This window comes from Amia ocellicauda, chromosome 22, assembly GCF_036373705.1.
Source record: "Amia ocellicauda isolate fAmiCal2 chromosome 22, fAmiCal2.hap1, whole genome shotgun sequence".
Classification (NCBI taxonomy): Eukaryota; Metazoa; Chordata; class Actinopteri; order Amiiformes; family Amiidae; genus Amia; species Amia ocellicauda.
The window spans coordinates 2,813,266-2,840,747 of NC_089871.1; the positions used below are offsets into that span (position 1 = coordinate 2,813,266).

At 44.6% G+C, this 27,482-nt stretch overlaps 2 protein-coding genes across 2 annotated transcripts in view; both read right to left on the minus strand.

The window, feature by feature from the left end:
* Window positions 1-8,943: 8,943 nt before the first annotated feature.
* The window catches only part of traf4a (tnf receptor-associated factor 4a), a 37,396-nt gene continuing 18,857 nt past the window's right edge, over window positions 8,944-27,482 (minus strand). The window contains exons 2-7 of the mRNA XM_066695255.1: window positions 17,134-17,185; window positions 14,059-14,163; window positions 13,717-13,878; window positions 12,800-12,961; window positions 11,694-11,849; window positions 8,944-11,559 (exon numbers count right to left, since the gene is read on the minus strand). Of these exons, the coding sequence (XP_066551352.1) occupies window positions 10,927-11,559; window positions 11,694-11,849; window positions 12,800-12,961; window positions 13,717-13,878; window positions 14,059-14,163; window positions 17,134-17,185 (1,270 nt within the window). The 3' untranslated portion in view covers window positions 8,944-10,926. The remainder of the gene's footprint in view (window positions 11,560-11,693; window positions 11,850-12,799; window positions 12,962-13,716; window positions 13,879-14,058; window positions 14,164-17,133; window positions 17,186-27,482) is intronic.
* Window positions 14,129-27,482, minus strand: part of nek8 (NIMA-related kinase 8) — a 50,354-nt gene continuing 37,000 nt past the window's right edge. The window contains exons 16-17 of the transcript XR_010805238.1: window positions 17,134-17,185; window positions 14,129-14,163 (exon numbers count right to left, since the gene is read on the minus strand). The gene's annotated coding sequence lies outside the window, so the exon portion shown is untranslated. The remainder of the gene's footprint in view (window positions 14,164-17,133; window positions 17,186-27,482) is intronic.

The following is a 27,482-nucleotide window of genomic DNA, read 5'->3' on the forward strand; positions in this document are numbered from 1 at the left end:
GAAAAAATATTTCAAAAAATGGCCCTTCACACAGACCATTAAGGGCAAGCGACGGGAGTCTCTGCCTGAGCATACAAACGCCACACGTTTCATCTTTCTGTCCCCCATTGAAATACTATTGGTCCCCACTGGCTTTTTCCACTCATGCAGGTCAACCCCTTGAGGATATCGGCATTCAGTCCTTGTTCCCAAACACCTCCTGCACATCTGCTACAGTTCACATCTAAACAGTGTCTTGAGTCACACCGATAGGGAGCCCAGCAAAGCGCACAGCTCCGGCTAAAGCCCGATCACCCACTTCAGTGTAGCCACAGAGCAGACACATACACAATCTCCGCTCAATTCTGTGAAATGTTGCCCAGCCAGGTGGTTGAAACAGACACTATTGGTCCTTAATAATCCACTGGATGAAACCCCTGGATGAGTTATTAGTACTCAAACAAATAACCCCAACAGGCCAGCCAATCTCCCCTCATTTGTAACCTTTCTTAGGTTGTCATCTACCTAATGATCCCTGTAGTGTAAGGGTCAGGGACACTGTCACGTGTAGATTCAAACACAAACCATATTGCACTACACAGCCAGTGACAAATGCGGCTTCACATAATGAATGGCTGTTTTGGTTCGAGGGGCATAGCTAACATCAAGTTCATACGCACAGTGTGAAAAATATTAGCTCCCTGTGATAAAACGGTCATACTGTATAGCATGGGACTGTGAGGTCAGATTTTGGCCGGTACAGGCAATTTCATCTATCTTCCTCGGTGAACACAAGTGTGGAGACTTAGAGGAGCAGTCTTTTCTACTGCTTGTACTGGATTTGGCTGCATCTCTGAGCCAGACAGCCTTGGCTTGTCCCCCAAACAAGGTCAAAAGATATTTATTGTCTCTATCGGCAAGGTGAAAACTAACACACAAGAACACTACAGCTTCCAAAGTCATGCCATCACGGTCAGGCCCTGTTTCTGAAAGGTAATTGAGGACAGAGCCTGAGAGATGGAATGAGATTAGGCTAGTAGTTTTATTTAGATTTTTTTTGTAAACTTGCTCTCATTAACATAAAACCAATCAATCTCTCATTGCCTCAGTCGGCAGTTCTGCAGTCTCGCAGGCTAATAAGGCGTCGAGACTCGCCACCGATAGTTTATTATTCATCCCCGGCCAGTGGAAAATGATCCCGGCTACAAACAGGTGTGTGCACTTCAAGATACGGAGATATCAATAAGGGCTAATCGAAACGTAAAGCACGGGAAATCTGGCAGTCTATTAAAGCTCACATATTCCATTTAATTTCACTGCCTGCTTGTGTTAATTATGACTTAAAACCTCTCTGTGGTTTTAGAGAAACTGCAGATTCAATTTAACTATATCCAAGCACTGATATAAGCTGCTTGCATACTGACCAGTTATAAGATTTTATTTAACAATTTTCCTGCCAAGATAATCAAACGTTTAACACAGTAAGTAAGAATGGACATTCATGAAACCAGTTTAACTACGCACTGATCTGTTTCTATCCTCTTCTTCACTGTATCTTCCACAGCAAACAACGACTAACTGTGGCATTTTCTGAAGATGCCAGATTTACCATAATCTGGTACACAAAATACAGTTTGTAAGTGCATTGTATGTAACTAAATGTACATACATCACTTTTTAACAACTTGTAAACATTTTGTCCAGCTCCATCTGTGCTTAGTTTTAATTCTTATTTTTATGATAGTAGCTGTGGGGAAAAATACAATTTGCTCTAAGTTAGTAGTTTTCCTAATTCTTTCCCCCAGTACTAAATTATTTACAACATTTAGAGGCATTTAGTTTTATTGGACTGCAGTATTTTAGAACAATAGTGTGCTGTAACTATGTTTTTTTATATTAATTTCCTGGGGCCTTCCCTATAATGTTGTATTGAGCAAAGTGTGTGGGGCTGCTGTGTTTGGTGAAGTGAAGCTGGATGTACAAAGCTCAGAAGGACGATGGGAAACTCAAACATCGCAGTGAAGTGAAAGAGGGGCAGAACAACAGAACCCTGGGAGTGAAATTCACACGTGTGCAACAGACCTGCGTTAACAAACTTAAACCCAGAAGTCCTCTTGAGGAAACATCTGAGAAGTTCTGGTTGTCTTTGTCTGGTTTAGTGTGGTGTAATTTTGACTAACTAGTGGGGATGCTAAATCATAAATTTAAGTGATTGGAGCCCAGCTTGCTCCAGGTTATAGTCGGCTTTCACGGGATATGCCACCTAGGCATTCAAACCATCTGGCCCTAAATGAGCTGAAAGCAGTTTAAACGTCTAATGAAGTAAATATTTACATTTCAGTTGTTTGGACAACCCCAATAGACTTATGTAGAAGGTAATTAGAGTTACATTTTGGCCCAAACTTGCATGAGTAAGGGTCCAAGCTGGTGTTTGGGGATGCAAAACAATGAATGCTGGGAAAATGGGTTTGCCGTCAGATACTTATGCTTGGTAAGGCGGAAGACAGGCATGACATTGGGGTTGTCTTCCTCCTGAACATCCGTATAAGGTTATCCATTTAAGGTTTCACTTAATTAGGTCTATTCTAAGTGATTAAAATAATAGGGAGCAGTTCTGTGAAACCACAGTCTGGGTCAGGTTCTATTCAGGGTAAACGGCTGGGATAGTGATTGTGATCTAGCAACCACTGGCCAGTCCAGCTGATTTCCGGGTCTATTTGTCAGTGAGAGTCTCTGCCCTGTGTGTGCGTGTGAGGCTGTGTGTATGAACGTGTGTGTATGTTCCATGGTCCCACTCTCCCAGGGAGCTGTCAGACAGGGAACAGGCTTGTGTGATTCCAGATCAGCTCTGATGCGTGTGGCAGAGGATCAATTGATAGCTTTTATCATGCTGGAGATCCCCCCCACCTCCCTCCCTCAATAATAACTCCTTATAGACCTCCAGGACTGTAAGCACAAACCCGGTCAATACAGCTCAAGGTCAGCCCTGGGCAAGTGGGATGCTTTGTGTGCAAATGAAGAGAGATGGGACTTACTAGGCAGAAGAGGGCATTAGAAGTTGGCTCTACAGACCCTCAACTGTAGCCACCGTCTGCCACCATCTTCCACCTCAGCCACTCTGCAGACACAGCTGGGCAATTCTGTAGGGCTCCACTTCACCCAAGAGACAGCCAAGCTAGTCTGTGTGTTTCCAACAGCATATACATATCCAAAGAAGACGTAACCTAAAGGAGAAAATAATTGCTTATTTCAGTACCAACTCCAATCAATGACCTGATTCAAAATTATAGTTATAAGCACCATAAGATTTATTCCCATTCAGTTGTCATGCTTTACATCACATCTATGGCATCAGTACTGCTGAATTTGAGGTCTACTGAAATCATATAAAACCATCCATGTGCACATGATCTACTCAAGTTCCCTGTTAGTATTAAGACTATGTGGAATCTGAATGCTACATCATATTCAGGAGCTCAATTTTCAACGGCTGGGGTTTAGAAAGAGAAGCTTGTCCAAAGTGGTCTCACTCAGCTGTCATGCCAGTGGATGTGAGGAGTCTGTGGGATGTCACCCTCAGGAGGCAGGTCAAACCCTTCCCCTGAAATAACTCGCTCTCTCTCCCTCTTATCACACACTGACTTTGGAGTGGAGTGGAGTGGAGTGGCTGGTATTAATATTCTTCATTAAGAAACAGCTCAGTAGACTTTTAATAGAGCATCATAACAGATGAAGCCTTTACAATTAGCAAAAGTTCAACGACAACAAGTGACAGAAGGACTTGTGTGCCAACTTCACCCACAGACACTGGGAGGTCAAAAAGTCAGGGCAGAATGGAATAAAAAGAGGTTGAGAACTTGCAATCCATTCAAAGGAACTATATAAACCCTGAGAGGGTGCCAGCAACACCAAGGTGAATCCTCCAACATCAATGAAGAAACTTCAGCACAGAAAGGAATCGGAGATGCCTGATTAAAAAGCCCCAGGATCAATGAAGGGAGTCTCTCCCTTCGTTACTTGTAGCTGCACAGGATCCTTTAAAAAGGAGAAATCAAAAGGACTGTCGCCCTGTTCCTCATGCTGTGCGCTGCTGGGACAGACATGCCATCAAAGCAGAAGTTAAAAAGGGTGACTAAAGAGGTAGGTGTTAATGAGCAGTATTGACAGCGGTGCGGCGCGGCCTACCACACAACCACCTGACACTGCTGAGAAGGAGATTATAAGTAATCTTCCCGGGTTTGTTTTCTCTCCTCTTTTTTTTTTTTTTTAAATCCCCCTGTGCTATCCATTTGTGGCTTCCCATTTCTCTGCTCACTCTGTGCACCCTACAAACCGAGCGCTTGTGCTGTGGAGCAATCATTCAACATTATGCCTGGCCAATTCTCCTCCTGACTGCTACTATCCCATTTCAGAGCACCTGTAGTGTGTGTTACACTCCATTGACAATGATTCCCGCAGCACATAAACTCCTGTACCACTACTATATAATCTTTATTTCTGTCCTACTGTATTTTCTTATTGAAGCTCTCGCAATTCAGCTTGGATGAAAGCTTGAGCCAAATAAATAAATGATAACACACCATCAATAAATCGCACGTGAAGCGAAGATGGGTAGTTCTGTTTTTCACTCATGAAGTTAGTAATTTTGTTTCCCCAAACAACATGGCGCTCCTGAACGTGTGCTAGCACCGCTCTGCTTCTGCTTAGGACCAGTTCTAAGTATTTTTCAACTAGTGTGCCATGACAAATTGCAATGATTTCAGGCAGGCACGTGGGCGCCACTGAGGTCACACTTAAAACAAACTAAAATAATAAAGAAATAAACATTTCAGTGCTTCAAGAGGAGCTGAGCTTTTTCACTGAGAGTTCAGTTTCATTTTCAAGTTGACAAAAGGGGTGTGGAGTGTGCAGGCTGGTGGGCAGGAGGGGTTGGTGTGCCATTTTGTATGTTAAGTAGCTGTTCCTTGAGTTTTAAAGGGTTGGGAAACAATGCCCTAGAAGCTTTGAACCTTTAAGCGCAGTTCAGGAGAGCCCAGCGGACTGTATAGTGTATGAGTCACTGGATCCATTCACAGAACCAGGCCGCATTACAACAGCTGCGTCTCATGTGCGGTTGAGTTGGCCATTGTGCGGGAAAACGGATCTGAGCAGCAGCACAGGAGGTACCCGGCAGTTCACATTATCAAACTGCCTTCAGACACATTGCATTTAAGTAAGGACTGTAATTACACTTGTATAATTTCTTCCATTTTAAATTCCACACCAATGCGCTTCACGTCTATCCACCAAACAAGCCCCAGCACATCCTAGTAACCACAATAAAGACACGGTGTGTATGTACTACACACACTTACTGAAGGACATTATATAAAAACAATATTCAATAGCTCACTAATATGTGTTATTCTATGCAAGGTGTATACGTCCAAAGACACAAATTCCACGCAGGGAGATAGATGTGATCATAGCATTGTGAAAGTAGTTAAGCAGCAGAATGCATTAAATCACATGGGGATTAAAATGACTGGATGTGCTGGATATTACCAGAATATTGCTTAAGAACGTCAGAATACCTGGAATGGGTGAGGTCTCGGCCTATTACGGTTTACACGTATGTGTCAGCGAGCGTTTTGACTGCATTTCCTCAGGTGTAGCCAAATCTCATAAGCACGGCAGTCTAGGATCACTGTCAAAGGCTCTCAATTGTAATGGCAGAGACTAAAGCTAACAGACACTGCACTGTCATATGTCATTGACTATGACATTTGTTTGATGGTATCTGCTGCCTGAAATCATGACTCAAACAAGGACCATGATCCCTCAGTGATAGACCAATCATTTTCCATCTGTTACCTCTTAATTTAAATCAACCAACAACAAAAGGTTCAATATTGTCCTGAGATTTGGTTTTCTCAGTTTTTTGTGTACTGTATTCTGCTGTTGTAATGGGGGGAAATAAAGGGGGTGATTAAGTGAAATGACAACATTCGAGAAAAACTGATGTTCAACGATTGTTATTGTTATAACTGATACATGTAAAACAAGGAACAGATAGGAGTAATTCAAGAAACAAAATGTCATTGAAAAAGAAGGGAAAATGGCAGATCAGGCTGTATAATTACACATTACATTGTTAGATACCAGAAATCCTTGGATGGAAAAAAAAAATCAAAAAATAAGCTATGAGGTCAAGCAACATAAAAAAAAAAAAAAAAAAAAAAAAACAATGACTGTGGAAAGCCACTAACCAGGCAGAGGGGATGGGAAAGCCCCCGAGACTCCCCAACCTAGAATTACAAACCAAGGATGAGTCTCGGCAATGAAGACAGACTGACAGGGACAAAAAGGGAGAGACACGGATGCAACAATTGCTTTACAATAAATACATCTGAGCCAAAACACAAAATAAAAAGGAAACCGCACATCAAACAGACACATCAGATGGGCTGTCTTCCACTGCAAGGAATACATTGCTCTCAGAGGCTGAAATTGCTTTGTTTATGCACCAAAGCTAGCGGTTCGCTTTCAGCTTGCCTCTCCGTACCGCCTCGACTAGGACACGAGTGCGATAGAGGAGTATAAAATACATAGATAACATAAATACATAAAATCCCACACCAGATCGAGAATGAAATAACTTTGAGGACACTCCTGCATCACAGTTACTGTCATTTCAACCTGAGGGCTCTGCAAAAGCTCAGTTTCCCCACAGATAACCTAATCTGTTGCCATTCCTGCACTTGAGTATTCCAAATATTTGTGCAAATGGTGTAAGCATCATTCATGATCAAACACAGGGAGAAAAAAAACATCTAACCAGACAATGGCTTCATTGAGTCCAGACAAGAGACAATACTGCATCACAGAGAGCTGTATAACTATTTCCCAGTCTGTGCATCAGGAGAGGCTGTTACTGTCCTCTCAGCCTCTAATGTAGATTTCAACTGATCCAAGGGCTGTGTGTGACTCACGCACAGGGCCTTGAAATAATAAGGCAACGTGTAATTAAGGCTGCTATTTTAAACTGGGACCCACTGAAGACCGGGATCTTTTCACATCCCCTGCCAGGCCTCTTTGGTTTGGTGGTGGCGAGCATGCTGTCCTAGCAGCAGCCCGGCTTGGATGATTATTTTTACACTGTCGGAAACATGACTTCAGTCTTCTCCGAGCCCCTTTCTAAAGAGAATTAAAAAGATATGTTAAAATCAACCCCATACATTATCCATCATAGACAGTTTGAAAAGCATCTGCTCTTAGAAAGACATGGATGCTGATATGAAGAGGAAAAACTGATTTGTATTGTAGTGTTTGTTTGCTACACCACACATTGCATTACAACACCTCAGGGAAACGCATCATTTAAATATAGCCGACATTTGATTTATTTCACGTTTGAACTAATGTAAAGGAAATTTGAATTACGTTAATTGCATTATATTTATTACTAAGGTAACACCAACATTATTGGGTATAACTTAATAAAGGCTTAGGCAACCACCTAAATCGGACTGTTTGATGTTTATTCCATTTAGTTAGACGTTTGGACACACAGTCAGGGGGAGATGTATCCGGGTAAATCATTGGTGCACTGCGGCCCGAAGATACGAGTCTTTCGATCATCGTTTCAGTTTTTAATTTAGCGATATTTAAAATCCGTTAAGTGTTTAGTTCAGAAGAAGCCTTCATTAGCATGCTCTCCCCTACGACTCCTGCTGTGCCAATCCACAGTGTAACTGACGATCTGGTTGAGTCTCTTTCAATTAGGTTAGACCAGGGCTTTTCAAACTGGCACTACACCTGCCCTGCTGGTTTTTGTTTCAACCTAGGTCTTAATTACTTAATTGAATGGTATATTGCTTTGTTAGGTCAATTAAGGATTCAATTAAGCAATTAAGACCTAGGTTGGAACAAAAACCAGCAGGGCGAGGGGTACTCCAGGACTGGTTTGAAAACCCCTGGGTTAGACGTTTCATAAGACAAATGAAAAGTGGCAAAACATAACCCCCCGGCCAGTTTTCGCTACAACAAAGAGTAGCTGCCCTTGTTTAGTAATCAGGTGTGGCTGTCTTCAGCCCTTCTGCAGATGTATGATGGTGATTCAGGTTTGGCCGAAAGTGTATCGGCTTTCCATAAACAAACCCAGCAGAAGAAGTGAGTGTTTGACCCGGGCAAACACACGTACTCACACAGCGCTGTGCGGGGGAGTGAGGAAACATGTTTAACCCCATCAGACAATCGCAGGAGTCCTTGTGCAGGTAGTCTGTGAAAGCCTAAGAGATGGTAATCACCCCTGCTGAAGGCCGTCACGCATTGATTTTTAAAATAATGGTGGAAATGCACAGATCTAACCACACAAGCAACTCAAGTTCAGTGAGTTTTGGTCCATGGTTTTGAGTGTATACATATGGCAATATGCAAGACATAACTAATTGCTCATACATTGCATCTACAAAATAAATATATAATCATCAACATAAGGCACATTAAGTGGTTCCTTCCTGCTACCAAATCCTTATCTAATTGGCTCTCCTATACTCCAAATTTCAGATTCACCCTGTATTAGTAGGTTAAGCACATTTTACTGATCTCATTCACATTTAGTTGAAAAGCACAATTAATGGGAAAGGGATTTAATCAGATGTTAATGAAGAAAAAGGATTTCTGCAATGGCTGGCTTGCATGGTTCTTTTGAATTCCTGAGTGTGAGAGGACCGCTCCTAACTTGGGCCCTTTGTATTTCAAACAAGAAACACGGGGCATCATCAGCGCTGGCAGTAAATATTGGAAATGGAGAAGTATGCGAATACTGACAGAGTAACTGGAAAGATGAGAAGAAACATCTGTAATGACTGTTTAAGCAGAGAACCCTGAACAGCATGTGGTCAGTGATCCGTGAGGCGGGCTTGCTTGTGCTTCGTTACATTACACGCTCCTCAACAGGAATTCATTCAGCGGACAAGACAGTTAATGAGTAATATTTTATTTCCAAAAAGAATTTGACAAGCAGTCATCATTCAACCTATCAGAATGCAGACGCCACATTTTCACTCTACCAAGACAAGGTGGCCGCTAAAAATAAATACATTTACAAGGAGAAATAATACAGACAGGATATTAAAAATCTAAAAAAAAAACGAACGGACAAAAAAAAAATACAGATTTCCATGAAACAGAACTTAAAACCATTTATACAATTGCCATGCTCCCCGACTCAACCTCCCTCCCCCACACGAATCATCCTCCCATTTTTGTTTTAGTTTAAAAAAACATTTTGCAAAATATGGCTACAAAAATCTTCAGTTTTGTTTCGTAAAATCATTGCAAAACATTAGGTTGTGATTAGAAACAGATGAAATCAAGGTTGTTCTTTCGGAATAAAAAGTACAGAAAAATGTGCTTTCGTGTTTTCTTTGTACATTAGTATACATATATATAATATATTATCAACTTTCTTCTTTATTCTGACAGTTCAGATTCTGGCATTAACTGCTGTATTTCACAATGCCTAATCTCTCTCAATATTTCAAAGGCAGATCCTATTGTTTTCTCCTTACAATGTCCTATGGACCTTTAGATGCACGCCTATTGTAGTTTGCCTAGTTTAGAGCCAAAATTAGGCCAGAATCACACTTCTAAAACCTGGGCAGAAACATGGTCTAATACAAACATCTTACTAATATGAGAACTGATTGGGGTTTCCCGCAGGTAGAAGCAAGAAGCCTCTGATCTGACAAATCAAAAGCCACCATCAAGACCATGATTTGTGATTGGCGATTGGCTGGTGGGTCCAAGTTCTGATTTCTTTGGGGTCCTAGTCGGTTTCCAATACAGGTTACAGTACAGAATTTCAAAGTTTGCAGCTTTGCACGACGATTTTATTTCCTCGCTCGTCCCCTCTCCATGACACTAGAAACATCTGGATTTGTAAACAATCTCTCGCTGTTTGGATGGCTTTTCTTTCCTGCTATTAAGCGATAATGACGCTGCCTGGAGTTTTACACTGCGTTTCAAGTGTAGGGATTGTTCAAAATCTTCGCGACAACCTTACATTAGCACCGTGCTTATGGCAAAAACGTCATACGTGTTCTCCAGCGATCGTGCGTCAGAGGGACGCACAGACCTAACATCACAGGATGGCCCCGCCTTCCACATGCCAAAAACACAAAAACACACGTCTTTGGCCCCAGAAGTGTGAAACAAAACGTCTGGCTACCATCAGAGGTTTGGTATCAGGAAACACACAGACATGTCTTTTGCGTAAAGATGATTATTTTGACATATGCAGAGGATGAGAGAGAGAAAAAAAAATCTTTCACAGTAGTTTAAATGATTAATTAATGCGCATTTCCTTTGAAAAACAGGATGGAAGCAGAAATCCTAGTATCGCTAGTCTCTAGAAAGGAAAGGGATAGGCAAACTGCAAGGTTTGGAATGTGCGCATTTACGGTCAACGGATCATTTTTTAGATCTTTTGTTGCTGCAGGAATTTTCTCCTTAGAAACACTGAAATTAGGGTTCACTGTACAGCAGAGAGCATTCAAGACAATCACTTCCCATTGGCAATTGAATACTATCGAAAGAAGCAGGTCTCGAATCTAAATCTGAGAACCACTCGTTGGATGCTCTATTCAGGAACGTTCCTTTAGCAAGTTGGTATAAAAGGGAGAACGTAAAATGGAGGAAAAAAATAAATCTAGGCACTGTTGAATCTCCAAGACTTTCTATTATTGAACACTAAGTCAGAAAGTGAAGGTCGCAAATCAAAACACTTTCACCTCACTTTTGAGGAAGAAGCCAGCTTCTGTACTTGAGTAGCTAAACCATGCCAGTCTGCAGGCCTTTTCTCGGTTGGCAGACGAGACACTGACACCGGGAAGAGGCTGGGCGAGCTCTTTGAACGGACTCAGGTCGGGGTCTTTAGTCTTCTGACCTCGTGAAACAGCCCCCTCAAGCAATGATCTTCTGGGGGATCTCTATTGAGGCCTTGAGGAAGATGGAGTTGTCCCGCACATAGTTCCTCTTCTTGACCTCCTCGTGGGAGATGAATTTGGGGTAGCCGAAGCCCAGAGTGCTCTCATCCAGTGAGTTGCGGGAACTAGAGGGCTTTTGGAAGTTCTTCCAGTTGGGGTCGGGGTTGAAGGTCTCGGTGATGTGCTGGGGCTTGGACAGCGAGGGGTCGCTCTGGTCCAGGATGGAGAAGGTGACCTTGTAGGAGAAGGGCCACTCCAGGAGGTTGTCGTACTCGCCGGGCAGCACGCGGATGTAGATGGAGAGGTGGGTGCCCTCGCCGCTGCCGTTGCCGTTGAGGAAGGCCGACACCTGCAGCTTGTACCCGTACTTGTGGGTGTAGAAGGGCGGGCTGAAGAACTCAAAGTTGTTCCTCAGCTTGGCCTCCTGCAGCTTGCGCGAGTAGTCGGCCAGTTTCCAGATGAGCACGCCGTCGTGGCTCACCGACAGCTCCTCCACCTCTCGCCGCAGCTCCGCAATCTCCTGCCGTTGCCTGCTCACCAGACTGCACATCATGGTCAGGTGGGCCTTCGTGGTGTCATCTAGGTGCCTGCCAATGGCCACTTTGGGACACTGGAAGAGATAGACACAGAAATATGGGTGAGTTACATCTCTGCTGTGTGAGTAGCGAGATTGCAGCTGGAGATTCCCCATGCCATTATTGTTAAAGTATAAACAGAGGGGTTAGATGCTCGTGGTATACTGACCCTGTGTTTGCAGCCTGCATCCTTGAAGGGGCACAGAACCAGGGCGCTGCCACAGTTCTCCTTCACATGACTGGACAGGTCCTCACGGGCGACATTCAGGGCACCACACTGGTTGGGGCACTGTACTGGGAAGCGGGGGCAGTGATACTGGTGGTTCTGTGTGCGGAACAAAGAGGAATCAAATCCCAGATCCAACATTTCCCAACACGTGTATTTTCAATGTGCTTTGGAACACAGAGCTGAGGTGCAACAGATAAGTCCCTAATGCCCCTCTCTTATCCCACCCACTGTGAAGCACATCTGTCCGCGCTGCTGCCCACTATGGAAGATCAGGCCCTTTTTGGGTCACTGTTTAGTCCAGCTAGCTACTTGACCTAAATGCTGTACCTCACTGAACTGTACTCTACTGTGCCACACTGTATCACCCACTGTGTTTTGTGGGTTTCAGCCTTTGTGAAAGCCTTATGAAATAGATCCTTGTGAGTTTACAACAAGTGAGGTTTGGACACTGCGGGAAAAGGCATCCCGCCAAATATATAAATAAACAAATAAATAAATAGACCAATAACTCAATAAATGGCCAGTGTCAGGGACTGTGGCTGAACACACACAGGTGCCTGTTGTGAGAGAGCCACCCAAAACGCCAGTGGATTTGGCATACAACTGCAGACGATGAATGCTGCTATTTTTCCCCCTTGCATTAGCAGGCTCCGTGCCACCCTTCCCCACCGAGACAGAGAACAGCATCCCCAGTGTGCAGTGAAGGCCTGCCTTTATACAGCACTGAGCAGGAACACAACACCCCTTATCGCTCGCTGGCAACGCAGCCCGGGAAAAATAAACTGGGGGGCAAATAAGCAAACAAACAAACAAACACTGGCGGCAGTTACAGTAAACGGCTGATCAGTGCTGCCCAGTGGCTGCCCAAGGCGATTAAGCACTACTCTTCATCATGGCCCAGGTGGGAAGCCGTAATTAATCTGTGAATGTCTTTTCAGTTTAAGAGCGGCTTTATAACTCTGTCCAGTGTCAAAATGTCCCTGTGTCTACAAAGACATATGGTCAGCCTGCTGTATATCGGATGCTCAGTGTGTGTTGTTACTGACCTGGATGGTGTCGTAGACGAACTCTTTGCCACAGTATTTGCAGGGCTGGGTGCGTTTGGGACACTCGGCCAGGCTGTGCTGGGAGAGAAGTCTGCGCATCATCCGCGCCCCACACTTGTTCTCGCAGTATACGCTCTCCTGGGGACAGATGCCCTGGTGGTTCTAAAGAAGAGAGGGGAAAAAACACCAATAGAAAAAACTTTCAATAACTGTGAACGCGGCAGCCCATGTTCCCGAGGTACCCATGAAGGCAGAGGAAACCAACATCTTTTCCTTTTCAGATTGGACAGGGTTTCATTTAGAGATGAAGACGTACTCCATAGATTGGCTTTAGTTGCTTTTGCCTCGAACAGTTTAACTCCAACATTTATTCTAGGAAAGCCCAGGCTCTCTACTCTACTGTGCATGATCATTGGTAGTGTAAGTACAAGCCACCACAGAACTGAAAGACAATTTACTTGTCTCCCAAATTAGATCTGGCAGGAAATGGTGTGTTAAAATAAAAAAACAAAACATGAATCTATTACGGTCTTAATTAATATAAACACAGATTGTAGGCTCAAAATTCAATTAAAACAACATGAAACTGAATGAAAGAAACACTGCTTCTATTAATTGCTATGTGGACTGAAGTCTGTGGGTTACAATTGGGCCCTTTATTTCATAGGTATGTGTGAGCAGATGTGTTATTTTTAACACACTACCCTTTTCCCCCAAAAAAATAGGGGGAAAAAGAAAAGAAAAAACAACATATAGGCTATTTTTAAGTTAACGGCACAGATAAGGGCTTTCATTTGGGTGCAGGGCTTGAAACACAGTGAGGCAAAGGGACTCTGTTACTGTGAGACGTTCACAGGGGCCTTGACTGGACATGGACTGAGCCCTTGACCTCTGACCCTCCCCAGGCCCGGTCTCACCTCGTAGGCCTCGCCAGTGAACTCGTTGCCACAGAACTCGCACTTGACCTTGCGCTTTGGGCAGTCATGCTGCAGGTGGTCCGGGAGGTCTCTCCTGGTCAGCTTGATGGAGCAGCGGTTGGGGCAGGGGATCACGTTGAAAGCACACGTGGAGAAGTGACCCTGGATGGACAGAGGGGAACAGAAATTCAAACTTCTGCTCCAGAGGCCGAACAGGGGTTGACCTTGGCTCAATTTACCCACAGGATTCCCCCTTCCATCTCTCTTTAACAAGCATTCTGGACCATCAGGACCAAAAAAACATAAAAGAGCCACATGAGAAGTCAAACGCCACCCTCTCACCTGTAGCTGCTTCATCTGTCCGGTCCAGCGGCAGCCCTCCTCACTGTGAATGCAGCGAATGGTCAGCAGCAGGATCTGTTGCTCCAGTTCAGGGTCGGGGTAGATCTGAGGGAGAGAGCGCCATCATTACCATCTGGGTACATCAAGTGTCCCAACATCCATCCACATTCATCGAGCCAGAGCACAGGTTTGAGAAGCTTCCCCTGTCATCTCACTCCTCGGGTGTCCCTTGAGATGAATCCCATTTCATGACGCCAACGCAGTGCTTTGACAATAAGTGTTCTGGCTCAGGGAAAAGCAGCTGTATTAAATACGGAGTGATCGCACACAGAGAGGCCGGCTAGACAACCCAGCCACCATATCCCCATCTCCACGTCAATCAAGGACACGGGGATGAAACAGATTCTCAAAAGCTTTGAGCTTTTTTGTCAAATGTTTTAAAAAGATGAGTTTCTGAATACTTCTGTGAGCCCAGAGTGTGAGATAGAGACTAAGAGATGCAGGGAAGGGGGGGAAAGGGAGGGGGAGAGAGAGAGAGAGGAGATGGGATTGAGGGATTGAGATCTGTGACCTACAGCAAATCGCAAATTACACACTTGTTCCCTTTCATGGTTTTGTAATTTATAAGTAGTATAAAGTGGCCTCTGATTATATAATAAATCACGATAGGGTACGAGGTTTGATTTCTAGACCATGGCTCATTTTAGTGGTGGTGCATTCTGGGAGAGGTGTAGAATGACAGGGGACACCGATCCCCTTGGCGAGAGAGAAGAAGAATTAGTCACAGGTCTTACACCGGCACCGACGATAGTGCATTAAACGCCATGCAGCACACGTTCAAATCCTGCTCAATCTTGCTTTCTGTTGTTACATGGTAATTACATGGTTCTCCAAACACACTACAGTTTAAACTAACTGCTGTCAGGGTACTGTAGATTATCAAAAACAACATTATGTTTATAAAAAGGATAGCAGAAAGTTATTTAGGTGACGGCTGGGCCTACACCCTTTTAAATAAGTATTTTGCATGTTGCTTACTAATGTAATGGAATTGGTCAATTTGAAGAGAGATGTTTTTTCTTTCTTTAATTCTTTCTGTTGCCAAAAAAGACAATTGAGGAAACCACGCTGACCCTACTGTAAATACTGTACACACCACACACAAGCACACAGTATTGTTCCCTCCCGCTCGGTCGACTGTGTGGATTTGCTAACCTTTTACATGAGGGGGTAGGATAGAAAGGGTCCAGCAGGAATTAATTAAGCCTGGCCATTCCTGAGGTATAGTTTAAAAGAACTCCTTTCATTAACAGCTCAGAAAGGCAGCTGCCTCTCGTGTAATCAGATTACAAGCAGCTCAAAAAAAAAATCATAATTTTAAAAAGCCGTTTAATTAAAAAGATTTGGATTTGAGAGTCTCTCTTCTAGTGTAGGCTGAGCATTAACTGCATGTCACTTCAGAAAAATAATACATACTCTCACAGCCAAATTATTGTTGGCAGATTAGCCTAACGCACTTGTTATTTTGTCCCCCGCTCTCGTGAAACCCAGGAAAGTCCCAGCTTTTCATCTGTGCCGACGAGCCAAATAGCACTGCGACATACAGAGGGCTGATCCAGGCTGAGCAGGAGCATTTGTTCCAGTATCCAGGCACGAAGATGTTAACCGAGATTGCCCCCAAAGCACCGTCTCAAACGCAGCGTTCCAGCATCGGCAGAAAAGCCACGCGTCAGGTCCACAAGGGCAATGTGTCAAAACCACACGTCGGCATGACCTACAGTTATGATCAAATGGGCAGTCTGCTCGCCCCGCTCCATTGCCCTCCGCTTCCCGGGCTCCCTGTGTGCGTGTTCGATTCTGATTACACTGCCTCTTCAGCGGTTTCGTTCCCTGTTAGGAAGTCTGTTTCTCAAGCCAAATTTCATTTCCCTTAGCGAAGGTCTACCCTGAGGCCCTTCATACGAGACTGGTGGCCACACAAATGTCCCAGAACACAAATAAACAAACTGCTTTTCATAAAACTGGTATGTTGGAGGGTTTGTGTGTGCATGTATGTGTGCTATCACTATTATTAATTTGGCTGTCACTTTCAGTCAAGGATCACATTCAACAGTAGGGCTACACAGCTTTACAAGTACATAGTGAGATGCTACAATTCTCATGCTTAAGACCCATCTAACGAGCGCTAGGAGTTAACAGGCTAGGGTAAATAAATCTACCGACACCATCCTTACTACTCAACACCACACTGGGCACAGCTGCACCATAACAAGCCGAGACCATGCCTAGGTTCTCCAGTCCGCACAGCTCATCTCTTGGATTTTGCGTTTTTTATCTACACTTCACTCCTGATATGTCGCCTAACAATAAATCACCTCCCCCCTCCTGATCACACCTTCTAAGAAAGATACAGCAAGACAATACAGATTACACCACAGTGGGCTCGAAAATCCCCAGCAATTGACATCTCTGCGACAATTAATTACTTGCAATTACCACGGCTAGAGGGGTGGATGGCCCAGCGCCTGATTCGAACTAACCGCGTATTTAGCCCGGGGGTAGAGGGAAGGAGCGAGGGACAGGATCACATGGCTGGCAAGACAAGCCAGCGAATGGAGGCTAAAAACAGCTCTGATGATGCACAAGGCTTAATGTCGAGAGCACACAGAGCCCCATTGGCAAAGAAACAGGGATCTCGGCCTTGTACACAGCTGTGTATTCGAAAGACAGGTTTTATATCTCCTTCCCATCTCTTAGTCCAAAGCCACGGCCTTCTCCTCAGGCTGACCGATCGGAACGGTCTGCTAATGACCAGTGCCGACAGCGTTCATTATTTCTGTAACACCTGGTGGGTGCTCTTGGAAAAAACATAAATTTCCTTAACCTTATTACACTCTCCTTCGATTCCTCAAAAATAAAAAAACGCTTTATCTAAGCCACTTCACTAACTTTCCCCGCTGCATCCTAAAATAACCGCTCTCCGTTTGGGAAGGCACCGCGCTCCTATCGGCTGCGGAGGGAGACACTGGCACAAGAGACAAATACCAATAAGACAGCTGTGATTAATGACCTTACCTTTGCATAGTCCAGAGGCAGTTGGTCTTCTGGACACTTGAAAACTCCCTCACTGCAAATCAAAGAGAGATTGGGTGTTAGTTTACAACGATTATTATTTCTCCCCCAACTTAACTAATGCACGCTTCTAGTCTTCCCTTAACATGGCGTCTCCCTCATGGGAGATCATGGTCAACTAGCCCCATACCAGTGGTGGACAACTCTCCATTCAAATGACCGTGACCCGGCAGGAGTGGAGCGGCCCACCACTGACCTGTGCCAACTGTGATTTTTGAAAGTTGGCAAGACAACAGGTGCGTCTGTTTAAGACTGGGACACTCAACTGATTAGCGACAAGAGCAGACAGTGAGCTTTGTGTGGAGTCAAGGACAGGAATCAGCCAGTTGCTGTTTTATGAGCAATAAATAAATAATAAATAAAATAAATCGTGTTCCAGCATCATTAATGCCCGTTTCCCAAGACTGTCTCAGTCACACTACAGGGCTGCCGAGTCATTCTCACTGCCGTCTATGATCGGCCTGTTCTGGGCCGCTGCATTTTATGGTTTTGCCCTTTTTTTTTTTCCTACTCCCGATCCCCACCCATCCCACTCCCCTCCCTCTCAGAGAATCTATTTCCACAATTACTTAGTTTTATTATCGGAAAGAGTGCTGGAGCAAATCCGGCCAAGCCATCTATCATGCACGAAGGGCCGGCTCAAATCCTTCTCTGCTTCTTGAAGGTCAAAATCATAAGGAAAAAAACGTGTTGCCTTATTTTATTTTTATGTGATTATTTGTTTTACGGCACTTCACAGACACGCAATTCCTGCAATGTCTCCCTATTCTGCTCACATGGGTTCTGTACACTCCTGTGTCTCTGCTTTCTTTGCTGAAATCATCGATTTTGTTTTGTTTTTGCTTTTGGAAGTAGTTCCTTAAAGCCAGCTCTCAATCTCTCTCTCGCTCTGTGTGTGTGTGTGTGTGTGTGTGTCGCTCTCTTTCTCCCCAGATCTTTATACTCCATCAAACAGTTTAAATGCTGCTTTATGTTCAGGTTTAAGTTTAAACCCACATACAGCTAAACAGTCTGGGGACCATGTATTCATTCTAAGAGTGTGTGCTGGGAGCCAGGGGGTAGGGTATGACTCGTATATCATGAATGGTTCCTTTTACGGGTCATATATCATAAGGACCCACCAGCACCAGCATGAAAACAGAAACACCTAATTGCAAAGATGCTAATAAAGATCATAACACGGCATATGTGAAATGCAAGTTAAACTGGGTCTAGGCATCAGCATGCGAAGTTTGTTCCATTCGACAAGAAAGAATTTCATTTAATATAGTATTAATACTTAATGCTAACAAACCACACATAATGAAATGTGTGCATTTAAAAGATAGAAAGAAAACAACTTAGCCCTACCAATGAAGCCCTTTTTGGATTTCAACACTGAGTCAACAAGAGAAGTCGAACATCCCACAGTAGGAGGCGACATGAGAAGAGCAAAGGTTTGGTTGTTCCAGCCAAAAAACGCGCCAGTTGGAATTAGCGCAGGTCAAGCCCCTTTCAGAAGCCACCCTGCCATGTGAAAGCAATGCCAACCATCTTTAAGCCCCTGGGAGATGAGGAAGACTGCTTCAGAACCCACTTTGATACCTCCTTAATGAACTCCCTCCACAGCGCAGGCCCAACCCCCGGCCCCGGTGCCATCATTAAATATTCACACCAATAAATAATAAATTGTGTGTTGGGGGGACTGGTTAGAATAAGGATCTGATCGTGAGCCAGAGCAGTTAGAGAGAGATCTGTCATTATCAACCGTGAAAAGATCTTGATGGAGCCACAAACCTAAAAAACATCACGTTTAAAAACTAAGAGTAGCCCATCTTCCTTTCCTGAAGGAGCCCAGAGAATCGGTTCCAAGTAACTGGCTGGGTAGTTTACTCCAGACCGCTACAACTTTGTGTGTAAATGTGTGCCTCCTATCTGTATTAAATGCACCTATTCCTACTTTTAATTTTAATTTTCTTTTAATTTCTTTCATATATGACCCACTGACCATTATTTTCTTTCACTATAATCACTCTGTCAAAAATGTGCTCTTTTGGTATGCCCTTCGACCTTTCCAAAAGCAAAACAACCAGACAAAGGCTTTGGGTTTTTTGTTCTTGCCAAAATCCCCGAACTTTAAACACACCCGGTGACCCATGATGTCACCAGAAAAGAGACCAAGCACTTACATTGTTTTCCGGAATCATTGGTCTCGAAAGGGTCAAAGGTCAGGAGCACACCTTGACCTCTCCATGGCAAAAATAAATGTATAAATTACAAGAATATCAAGTATTCTACCTAAAATCAATGTAGGAACAGCCCGTGACAAAATCATAGGAGCTTACTGTTCTGACAAGTTCACAGTTTTAATTTTGAAAATAAAGAGAGTACAGTCTCTACAGTTTTTGGACTACACTATAAAGCAAAGAGCGATGGAGACAAGAAGACAAGAAACTGTGTTCAATCAACCCTTTGCCCTTCCGCTACTTAAAAAAATACATATATGCATATGAATAAAATCCAATGGAAGCACTGTGCTCGGGGAATTTGGCTTTACACTGAACCCTGTAAACTAAACTCACATTGTTGCCGGCTTGGAGAATTCCATAGGCTGTAATCTACAGGAACGCAGTCATATGAAACAAAGTGGCACACAGAGACTGGCCATGTGATAAGACACATGAATAGCTTCTTAGAATTTCAGTCCCTCCAGCTGTTAGCTAGCTGGCTGTGAAAAACTGACTCTTTAAGGTTTAACTGGACTTCAGAAGGAAGGTTTAAGGCCAAGATGCGGTCAGCAGAACCTCCCGTGAATCTAGGTCACTGTGTCTGCAAGGGTGCGGGGGGAAATGGAAATAATAAAAAGATGAAACCTATTCGATTGCTCATTCCTTGTATCCTTACATTGTCTGGAGCTAGATCTGCTTTAACAAGAACAGGGACGCAATTGTGATCGTGGTAAGGTTGCGAACAGAAGAGTTTTGCTGTCAGGATATCTGCACAGCCGTTTGGGTCTCCCTGGCAATAGTGCCGTGGGAGGGAGGGAGGGAGGGAGAGCTCGGTGTCCCTGTTACAGGTCTGATGCAGGAATGTCAGCGGCTCCGGACCTCTTGTGAGCAATTCGATCGAGGGCCTGAGGAGCACCTTCTGAAACCTGTTCTCGAGCTCCAGCTCCAAGGCATCGGGAAACAGTGCCTCCCTACTCTGCACCATGGGGAAGAGGGCGATCGAGAGAAAGGAGGGATGAGAGAGAGAGAGAGAGAGAGAGAGAGAGAAAGGGGGAAGAGGAAGTGAGGACTGCTAGTAACAAAAATATTGTCTTCTGTACTGCTTTTACATTGTTGTTTTTTACAAAAACACTGGTGATCACTCTCTCAATACAGGTAGGCATCAGTCTTCCTAACACAAGGCTTGTTTAAGTGTGCAGTGATGCAATGTGTCCCAGTTTCACAACATCAGACTAAAAACTAAGATGTACAGGACAAAACACTGAGCACAAAGTGGAGTATGCACAAACACATGCGCTGCTCCCCGTGAAGCGGTATTGCAGTATTGCCAAAGAAACGCATCATTACAGAGCACATACCTAAGAAAATAAAACTCCTACCTATCTCCTACCCTGATCTCTGAAGTTAAAGTACTGCTAAAGCTGCACATATCCTTACATACAGAAGACACAAACCCAATTAGACATCTACAACAGTTCTCTACAAACTCACACTTCTAATGAAACCTTGATGCCCCTCTCACCGTCTTCAAAAGCCTCTTCTCTCCCTCACCCTCTCTTCTGCCCCAGTCTCCTTTCTCTTTGTCTGAGCAGCCTCCACAGCTGATGCACAGACAGACTGAAAGTCCCGCTGCTAATTACCAGCAAATTTCCACCTAATTGGCCCAGGCTGAGAAAAGCAGCCACCGCTATTTTCCATATCAGCACTATCAAGGTCAGACAGCGGCAATCAGCTTACCGCTAATTAGAGAGAAAGAGAGAGAACTGCCTTGTAGATTAAGAAAAGAACAATACCCTGAGCCCCGACATACCCCCCTCCCCTCCCAGACCCGGTTACTTATTCACAGCGAAGCATGGATTACGGAGTCACTCCGACAATGACGAACGACAGCAGTCAAAACATCGCACCGTCACCTTCTCCAGCTGACCTGCAAACGAAACAACCTGTTTGACGCTTGCTTTTGTGGTTTAACCGAAGAAGCCGTCCTGGCGCCGGGAACAAAGGACTAATTCAACATCACAAAATGGCTTTACTGTACTGCTAGCCCATTCCTTTCTTTCTTTCTTTTTAAGCTAACAGGAGTTTTCTTGGTGGAGAATTTTAAAATGCAATGCTATTTATTTTATTTTGTATTTTATTTTCAGTAGAATAACTATAAACAAGGAAACATGCCCCCAAATACACGATTTCAGGGATTTACTGAAGCACAAAAACAAGAAGTGTTGGGCGAAAAAAACGATTATCATTTCATCTCAGCAGGATCTCTTAATCCCCAAATCACATGCTTAGTTTTTTTGTTGTCGCCTGCCCCCGCCCCCCCAGCCCCCTGCCGTCCCCCTGAGATAATGAGGTTGTCATTAAGATCCCCCCCAACACCAAATCTGAGCGCAGCACCACAAACACACACAGATCCTTCACACGCAACCCCATTTTCACGCATCCCAGAGAAGAACGTGTGATATTATTCTCAATAAACGGGCCAGACTCCCACTGCTGAAATGATTTGTACCACAGGTCTTGTGCTATAAAGAGGTTTTAACTTTTGAATAGACACCATTACTGCCAGTGTGTATTGAGACACTTTGTTCACTCGCAGAATATTGATGGAATTTGATGACCTTCCTCCCCTATACACAAGAACGCACCGTCATAACGCCAGGAGTGAAGCACAGCTGACTCAGGGACGAGAGCTCCAAATTGGTTTCATGGCCTCCATCAGATCATAATCCCTTAGAACACCTCTGGGACGAGGGAGGAAAGAAACGGGGAGATCAAAGCTCCTCGCTGCATCAGAAACTGGGCTAAAAGGGGTGGAATGGCGCAGTATTCCACTGGCCAACTATAAAGAGGACAGCAGCGTCCATTACGGCTACAACTGCACACCTTCTTTTGGATTTTTGCATTGAATTGCAATTTTGCGTTATTTGATTTCACCTCCTGCCTCCTGCGAATTCCACGTCACTTACATTTGGAAACAATGTGACCCCCTGTAGCTTGAATCTGCAGCTGCGGCGATTGTTACATGAACAGCATTTACGGGCTCAGAATCTGTGCGAGGCATTACTGGAGTGTCTGGGTTACTATCAGGTAGATAAAGAGTCCATTGTAGGGCACCACTCTCCTATAGACTCTTAGTTCACTGGCATGCCATTAACCCAGTGGATTAGGGGCAGAACTATGGCATCCCCATCTGAATGGAGCCAACTAAACTCCTGCACACACAATCAGCCCTTGTTGGAAGAGGAGTCCCCCAATTTAGCCAGTGGGGATATCCCGAACAGACATTACACTGTCGGGTTAACATTACACTGTCAATGCATCAATTGACCCGTTTTTCTTTTTCTTATGCACGAACAAAGCAGGATCACTTTCCCCTCGTCCACCGTCTCACAAGGCTCAGTACACCCGGGATGCCATTCTGCTCCAGCTCAATTTACTTTTATTTTTATAAGAATGGGTCTACATACATACATACATACATACATGTCGTGTGTATGACGGTCTGCTTTACAGTTGTAGCAACAGACCCAAACATACGTGTTTTTTGGATTGTAATGGAAATAAAGCAATTGGTTTTAATCTGAACTAAGGAGAGTGGACGGGTTTGTCCGAGGTCAGCGTCGAGCATTTCTGCCGCAGCTGCTTTTCATTTACATTGTGTGCCGAGCGAGGTTATTCTCTCTCTCTCTCTCTCCCCAAGGTTTTCTGACTCTGCTCCTCAGTGCACCGCTCCTGCCCTCCTCTCACTCTCCCTGTGCAGTGGGGATTAGTGCAGCTCCAAATGAAGACTCTGCGTCTCGGTGCACACACTGAGGTGATTCCACACAGGCCCAGGGAGAAGTGATGCAAGAGGGGAAAAAACACAGACATACACACGCAGGCACACATACAATATTCTGACAAGGACAAACATGTGGGTGTTTGCCTGCCAACTCTGTTTTTCCTGTCCCTCCCTCCCCCTCTCCTCTGTCTCAAGAGCTAACATCCCTTATGAAGATTAAAGAGTTTGTTTAAGTAGAGTCCCCCGGGGAAGGCCTTTGTGTTTACAGGACGCACGACAGTCTGCATAACGTGTGCATACTTGCTGGTGAGCGACGTTCAATCTGACCCAAAACTGGATCGTCAAATTCCTTGTGAATCTCTGGAAAGACATCTAAGCAGGTGTGTTCAAGTTGCTTTTTTGGCCTGCTGGACCTGGCGCAACAGGCAACTGGAAAGCAACAAGGACCGTCAAAAGGAGGAGTCACTAACACCTCGTGGTATTTAGCAGAGCCTGGCACAAACTGTCTCTTGTCCCAGGACCAGGTCATATTTTCAATATAACTGTGATATACAATACTGGCAAGTGCTCTAACAGTCTCAGTTCTTTCCTTTTTTATCTTTTTACCCCTTCAGTTCTTTGAGTACTCAGTGCTGTGACATTTGGGAAAGTAAGCCATGTGTAAGCTAATTCATGCAAGCATGCAGTGTTAAAAGGTTAGGAAAATACCATACCATTTCACCAAATGCCAGCTTTGTTTGGTTCTGCAGTGCCTTACGTTGTGTGCTAAAAGGTTATTTTTTTAATTCATTATAATTGTAAGGATAAGACTAGCAGTAGACTCGAGACCAACGCCTCTCTGAAATGGAGAAAGAGATTATATTATTATTAAGAGTATTATATTTCTCCAGTATACAAACTTTCTGTATTTTCAAAAATCCTTGATCATCATGCCACGTATGTCAGACTAATGTTTAAGTACCAGCTCAGGGATACACTTCCCTGTCAGCATCAGGAGCTCTGGACAGGTACAGGAGAGAGGAGAGGGGAGAGAGTGTATAGTATAGTATAGTATAGTATAGTATAGTATAGTATAATCTCAGAAATTCCTGGAACAGATTGCTGTGGGGACACAGTCCATGTGATTACTTTTCTCTGACAGGAATGACTACAAGGGAGTTAAAACACTGGAAAAGAAAATCACTTTGGGCTGCATTTGTGTGTACTTTGAAAACTAGAGGGAGGTTCACACACACACACACAGTCAGGAGATAGCCGGCCTATCTAATCAACTATATCATGAAGTGTGCGGACTGTGGAATAATTCTGAGAAAGGAATATGTATAATAAAATCTAGCCTTTTGCAAGACACTGTGCAATGTGAGTTCAGTTCTGACAGATGTGTAGATTGGCACTGGAGAAACCGGCACATAAAGGCCCAGAAACCTAAATAACCCTTCCCCTCGCCTCCCAAAAGGGATGACAGCAGTAGGTGTGTTTTTTCTGGGAGAGAGAGAGGGGAGCTTCCACAGATAATTTGGCGAAGCAGGCCTCCATTTTGCAGGTCCCAGACTGCGACTGCATGCATGTGAAGAAGCGGGGAGTCGTGTAACACGGAGGTGCTAAAAGCCCCGGCCAGGCCATTAGAGGTGAGAAAAATTGGCCTCCACTTCCTTGCTGGGCGGCACCGACACCAAAGCCAGCTGCCGTTCCTAGCCTAGCACCTCCTCGCCAAATGCTGTGCTGGAGTCCACGGGGAGCTGTGACTCGGGAGGGAGGGACGATGAGGGGTCGTCCCTTTTATAGGCAGTGAAGCGTGGCCACGGCATGAAGAACAACCAGCTGCCAACCCATGCAACACCGTGCCGGGACAAAACCGATCTTATGTTGATTAAGAGCTACTGTTGGGAGCAGCGCATGCAGCATCTGTGTCCAGCTGGGAGCTTTGAGAGTTATGCGTCGAGAAGAAGGGAAGCTGTGGGCATAGGGGCACCCCATGTTCTAACAAGCCATCGTTGATGCCAGCCCCTAATTCTCCTATAAACCCCAGGATCCATACCCTTCGTAAAAGGCTCTTGCAGATCCCACTGCCATCCTCGGTTTTCCCCATGTCCCCATCTCCCCCATCCACCTCCTACTGAACATCTGGAATCTTTTAATTCCCCCCCCATTGTAGATTGTTTTACTGTACAGTCTGTGTGGGTTTTCTTTTTTTCTGTTAGTTGATTATTTACAGGAGACAGACACACACAGACACCCAGTCATGTCCAAGTGGGGCACAGCGCTGACAGACGCAAGCAGAACCGAGAGGCGCCACTGACAAGGAAAAGTGCTGCAGCCCTCCCCTGCACCGATCCCTGCCTCTGGAGGGTGCGTATCGACATGATCTAGTGCGCGTTTGAGGATTGGACTCAAAGGGGGGCTTCGTTTAGGAGTCGTTATCTACACGCCGGGATCAAAGGCGTTTGTGTCGAGTTGCTCAGCCGTCTGTGGCGGAGCTGTAATCCACTGTGGCGCGAGCTCGGAGCAAGGGGACCCGAAAGCGCTTTGGCACTGATGATCCTGTTAAGGGGGAACTAATCGAACGCACGTGGCCGTGTAGGGGGCGACGCTCGGATCGCTTTCGAAATTTGGCGCTGCACATTGATTTTGCTTTATCTGCGAACTGTATTTACTTACATTTATTTCAATTTGAGAGAGAGCACAACGGGGCTAGGCTGTGATTTATATCAGTTGCCCTTGAGATATGTAATTTAAACGCAAAGGTGATATGGCAAGTAAACAGCACAGTATCGATTACAGTGAACCTTGTAAAAGATGACTTGGATAAAAGGCAGCTACCAGATGAATAATAAATAATAAATTATAATTTAAGGGCTTGTGATAGGTGCCAGAAAGGTGGTGGTGGTGGTGGTGGGGTTAGTGTTATCGGGACAGGACATCCTGTAATACATTTTATGGCTTTCCCAAATGGACACCTCTTCCACACCATATCCTAAACTGGTCAAACACCAGCACAACACACCCTGCTGGTTATGTGCATTAACAGGAGTACCGAGGGAGACAGGGACAGAGAAGAGATGAAGACCCGTCCCTTGAGAGCTGCAGTGAAGTACGAAGCAGTGCGAAGCTCAGCCATCTAACAGATCAGCTTGACATGCCAGGGGGGGAAGGGGGGAGGAAGTGCTTGTTGCCTTTTAAGTTATCGAGCTGCTACAACGGCCAATGAATAATTTAAACCTGAGCTGTTAAAGCTGTAAAAGAATACAAAAGAACCCAAATAAGCTAACAAAACCAAATAAAATAACAACCTTGTTACAGTCTCAGTGATAAAATGCTAAATATATAAATACATACATGGAAATCCACCCTGTTCATATGCTTTAAACTGCTTTAAATTGTACTCCTTTATTGTAGTTAGTATTGCATTTTCATGGATTGCAACTTTACAGTACAGTACAGGAAAGGACAACGTGAAAGTAAATAAATAAAAATCGAAAGGGATTTCCTGAGCGGATGCAAAGCTCAAGGATCAGATAAAGTGACAAGTGACGCAGACTCACAATGCAGCTACATTGCAAAGGATCTCTCGTGCCAGATACACTCAGGCTAGCAGTTACCTTGTTGGGGTTGGTTCTGGAGGGGCAGATAGTACAGCGGCAGAGACTGGTTGGCAGAGGGGAGTGTCATGAGTGGTATGAGGTGCTCAAGTGGCACATCCAGTGAAAGCAGTCCACTGGAGTGAAGGGTTAAACCTATAGACAATGTTTTTTCCAGCTTAGGCCAGGAGACCCCAGAGGAAGGCCTACAATTATACAAGAGGCACCAGGGGAAGGCGGGTGGAAGTTGGCTAAAGAAAACTGGGTTCTCCACCAACACGCTCTCCATTTCTGACACGTTGTCCAAGAAATGTGTGCAAAGGGGTTTGGGGTTCAGGATTCAGAGTTGTCCCCATCCCCCTCCTTTGTCACACAGTCAGTCCGCACCCCGCAAGCACTAAAAGCACAATAGTGCCGTTACAGAGGATAGACAGTCATTTTCTTTGACACACCAAGGCTGGTAAGTGAAAACAATGTTGCCTTTGATATCGGAGGAGCCTCATTGTTCGCCTGCATGCTGAGAAAGAGCTTTCTCGGGCTCCCGGAAGCCAGAGAGAGTGACGGTTTACAGAAAGCCTGAATCTTTGAAAAATGTAGCTCTGATCGTGCTCCTTTGTCCCAAATCCAGTTTTAAACGCAGGGAATCCTGGTACGCTCATGTACCCGATGACCCTCATTAGCAATGTTTAAAAATATTTCCTCTCAGGACTGGTATCAGGGGAAAAC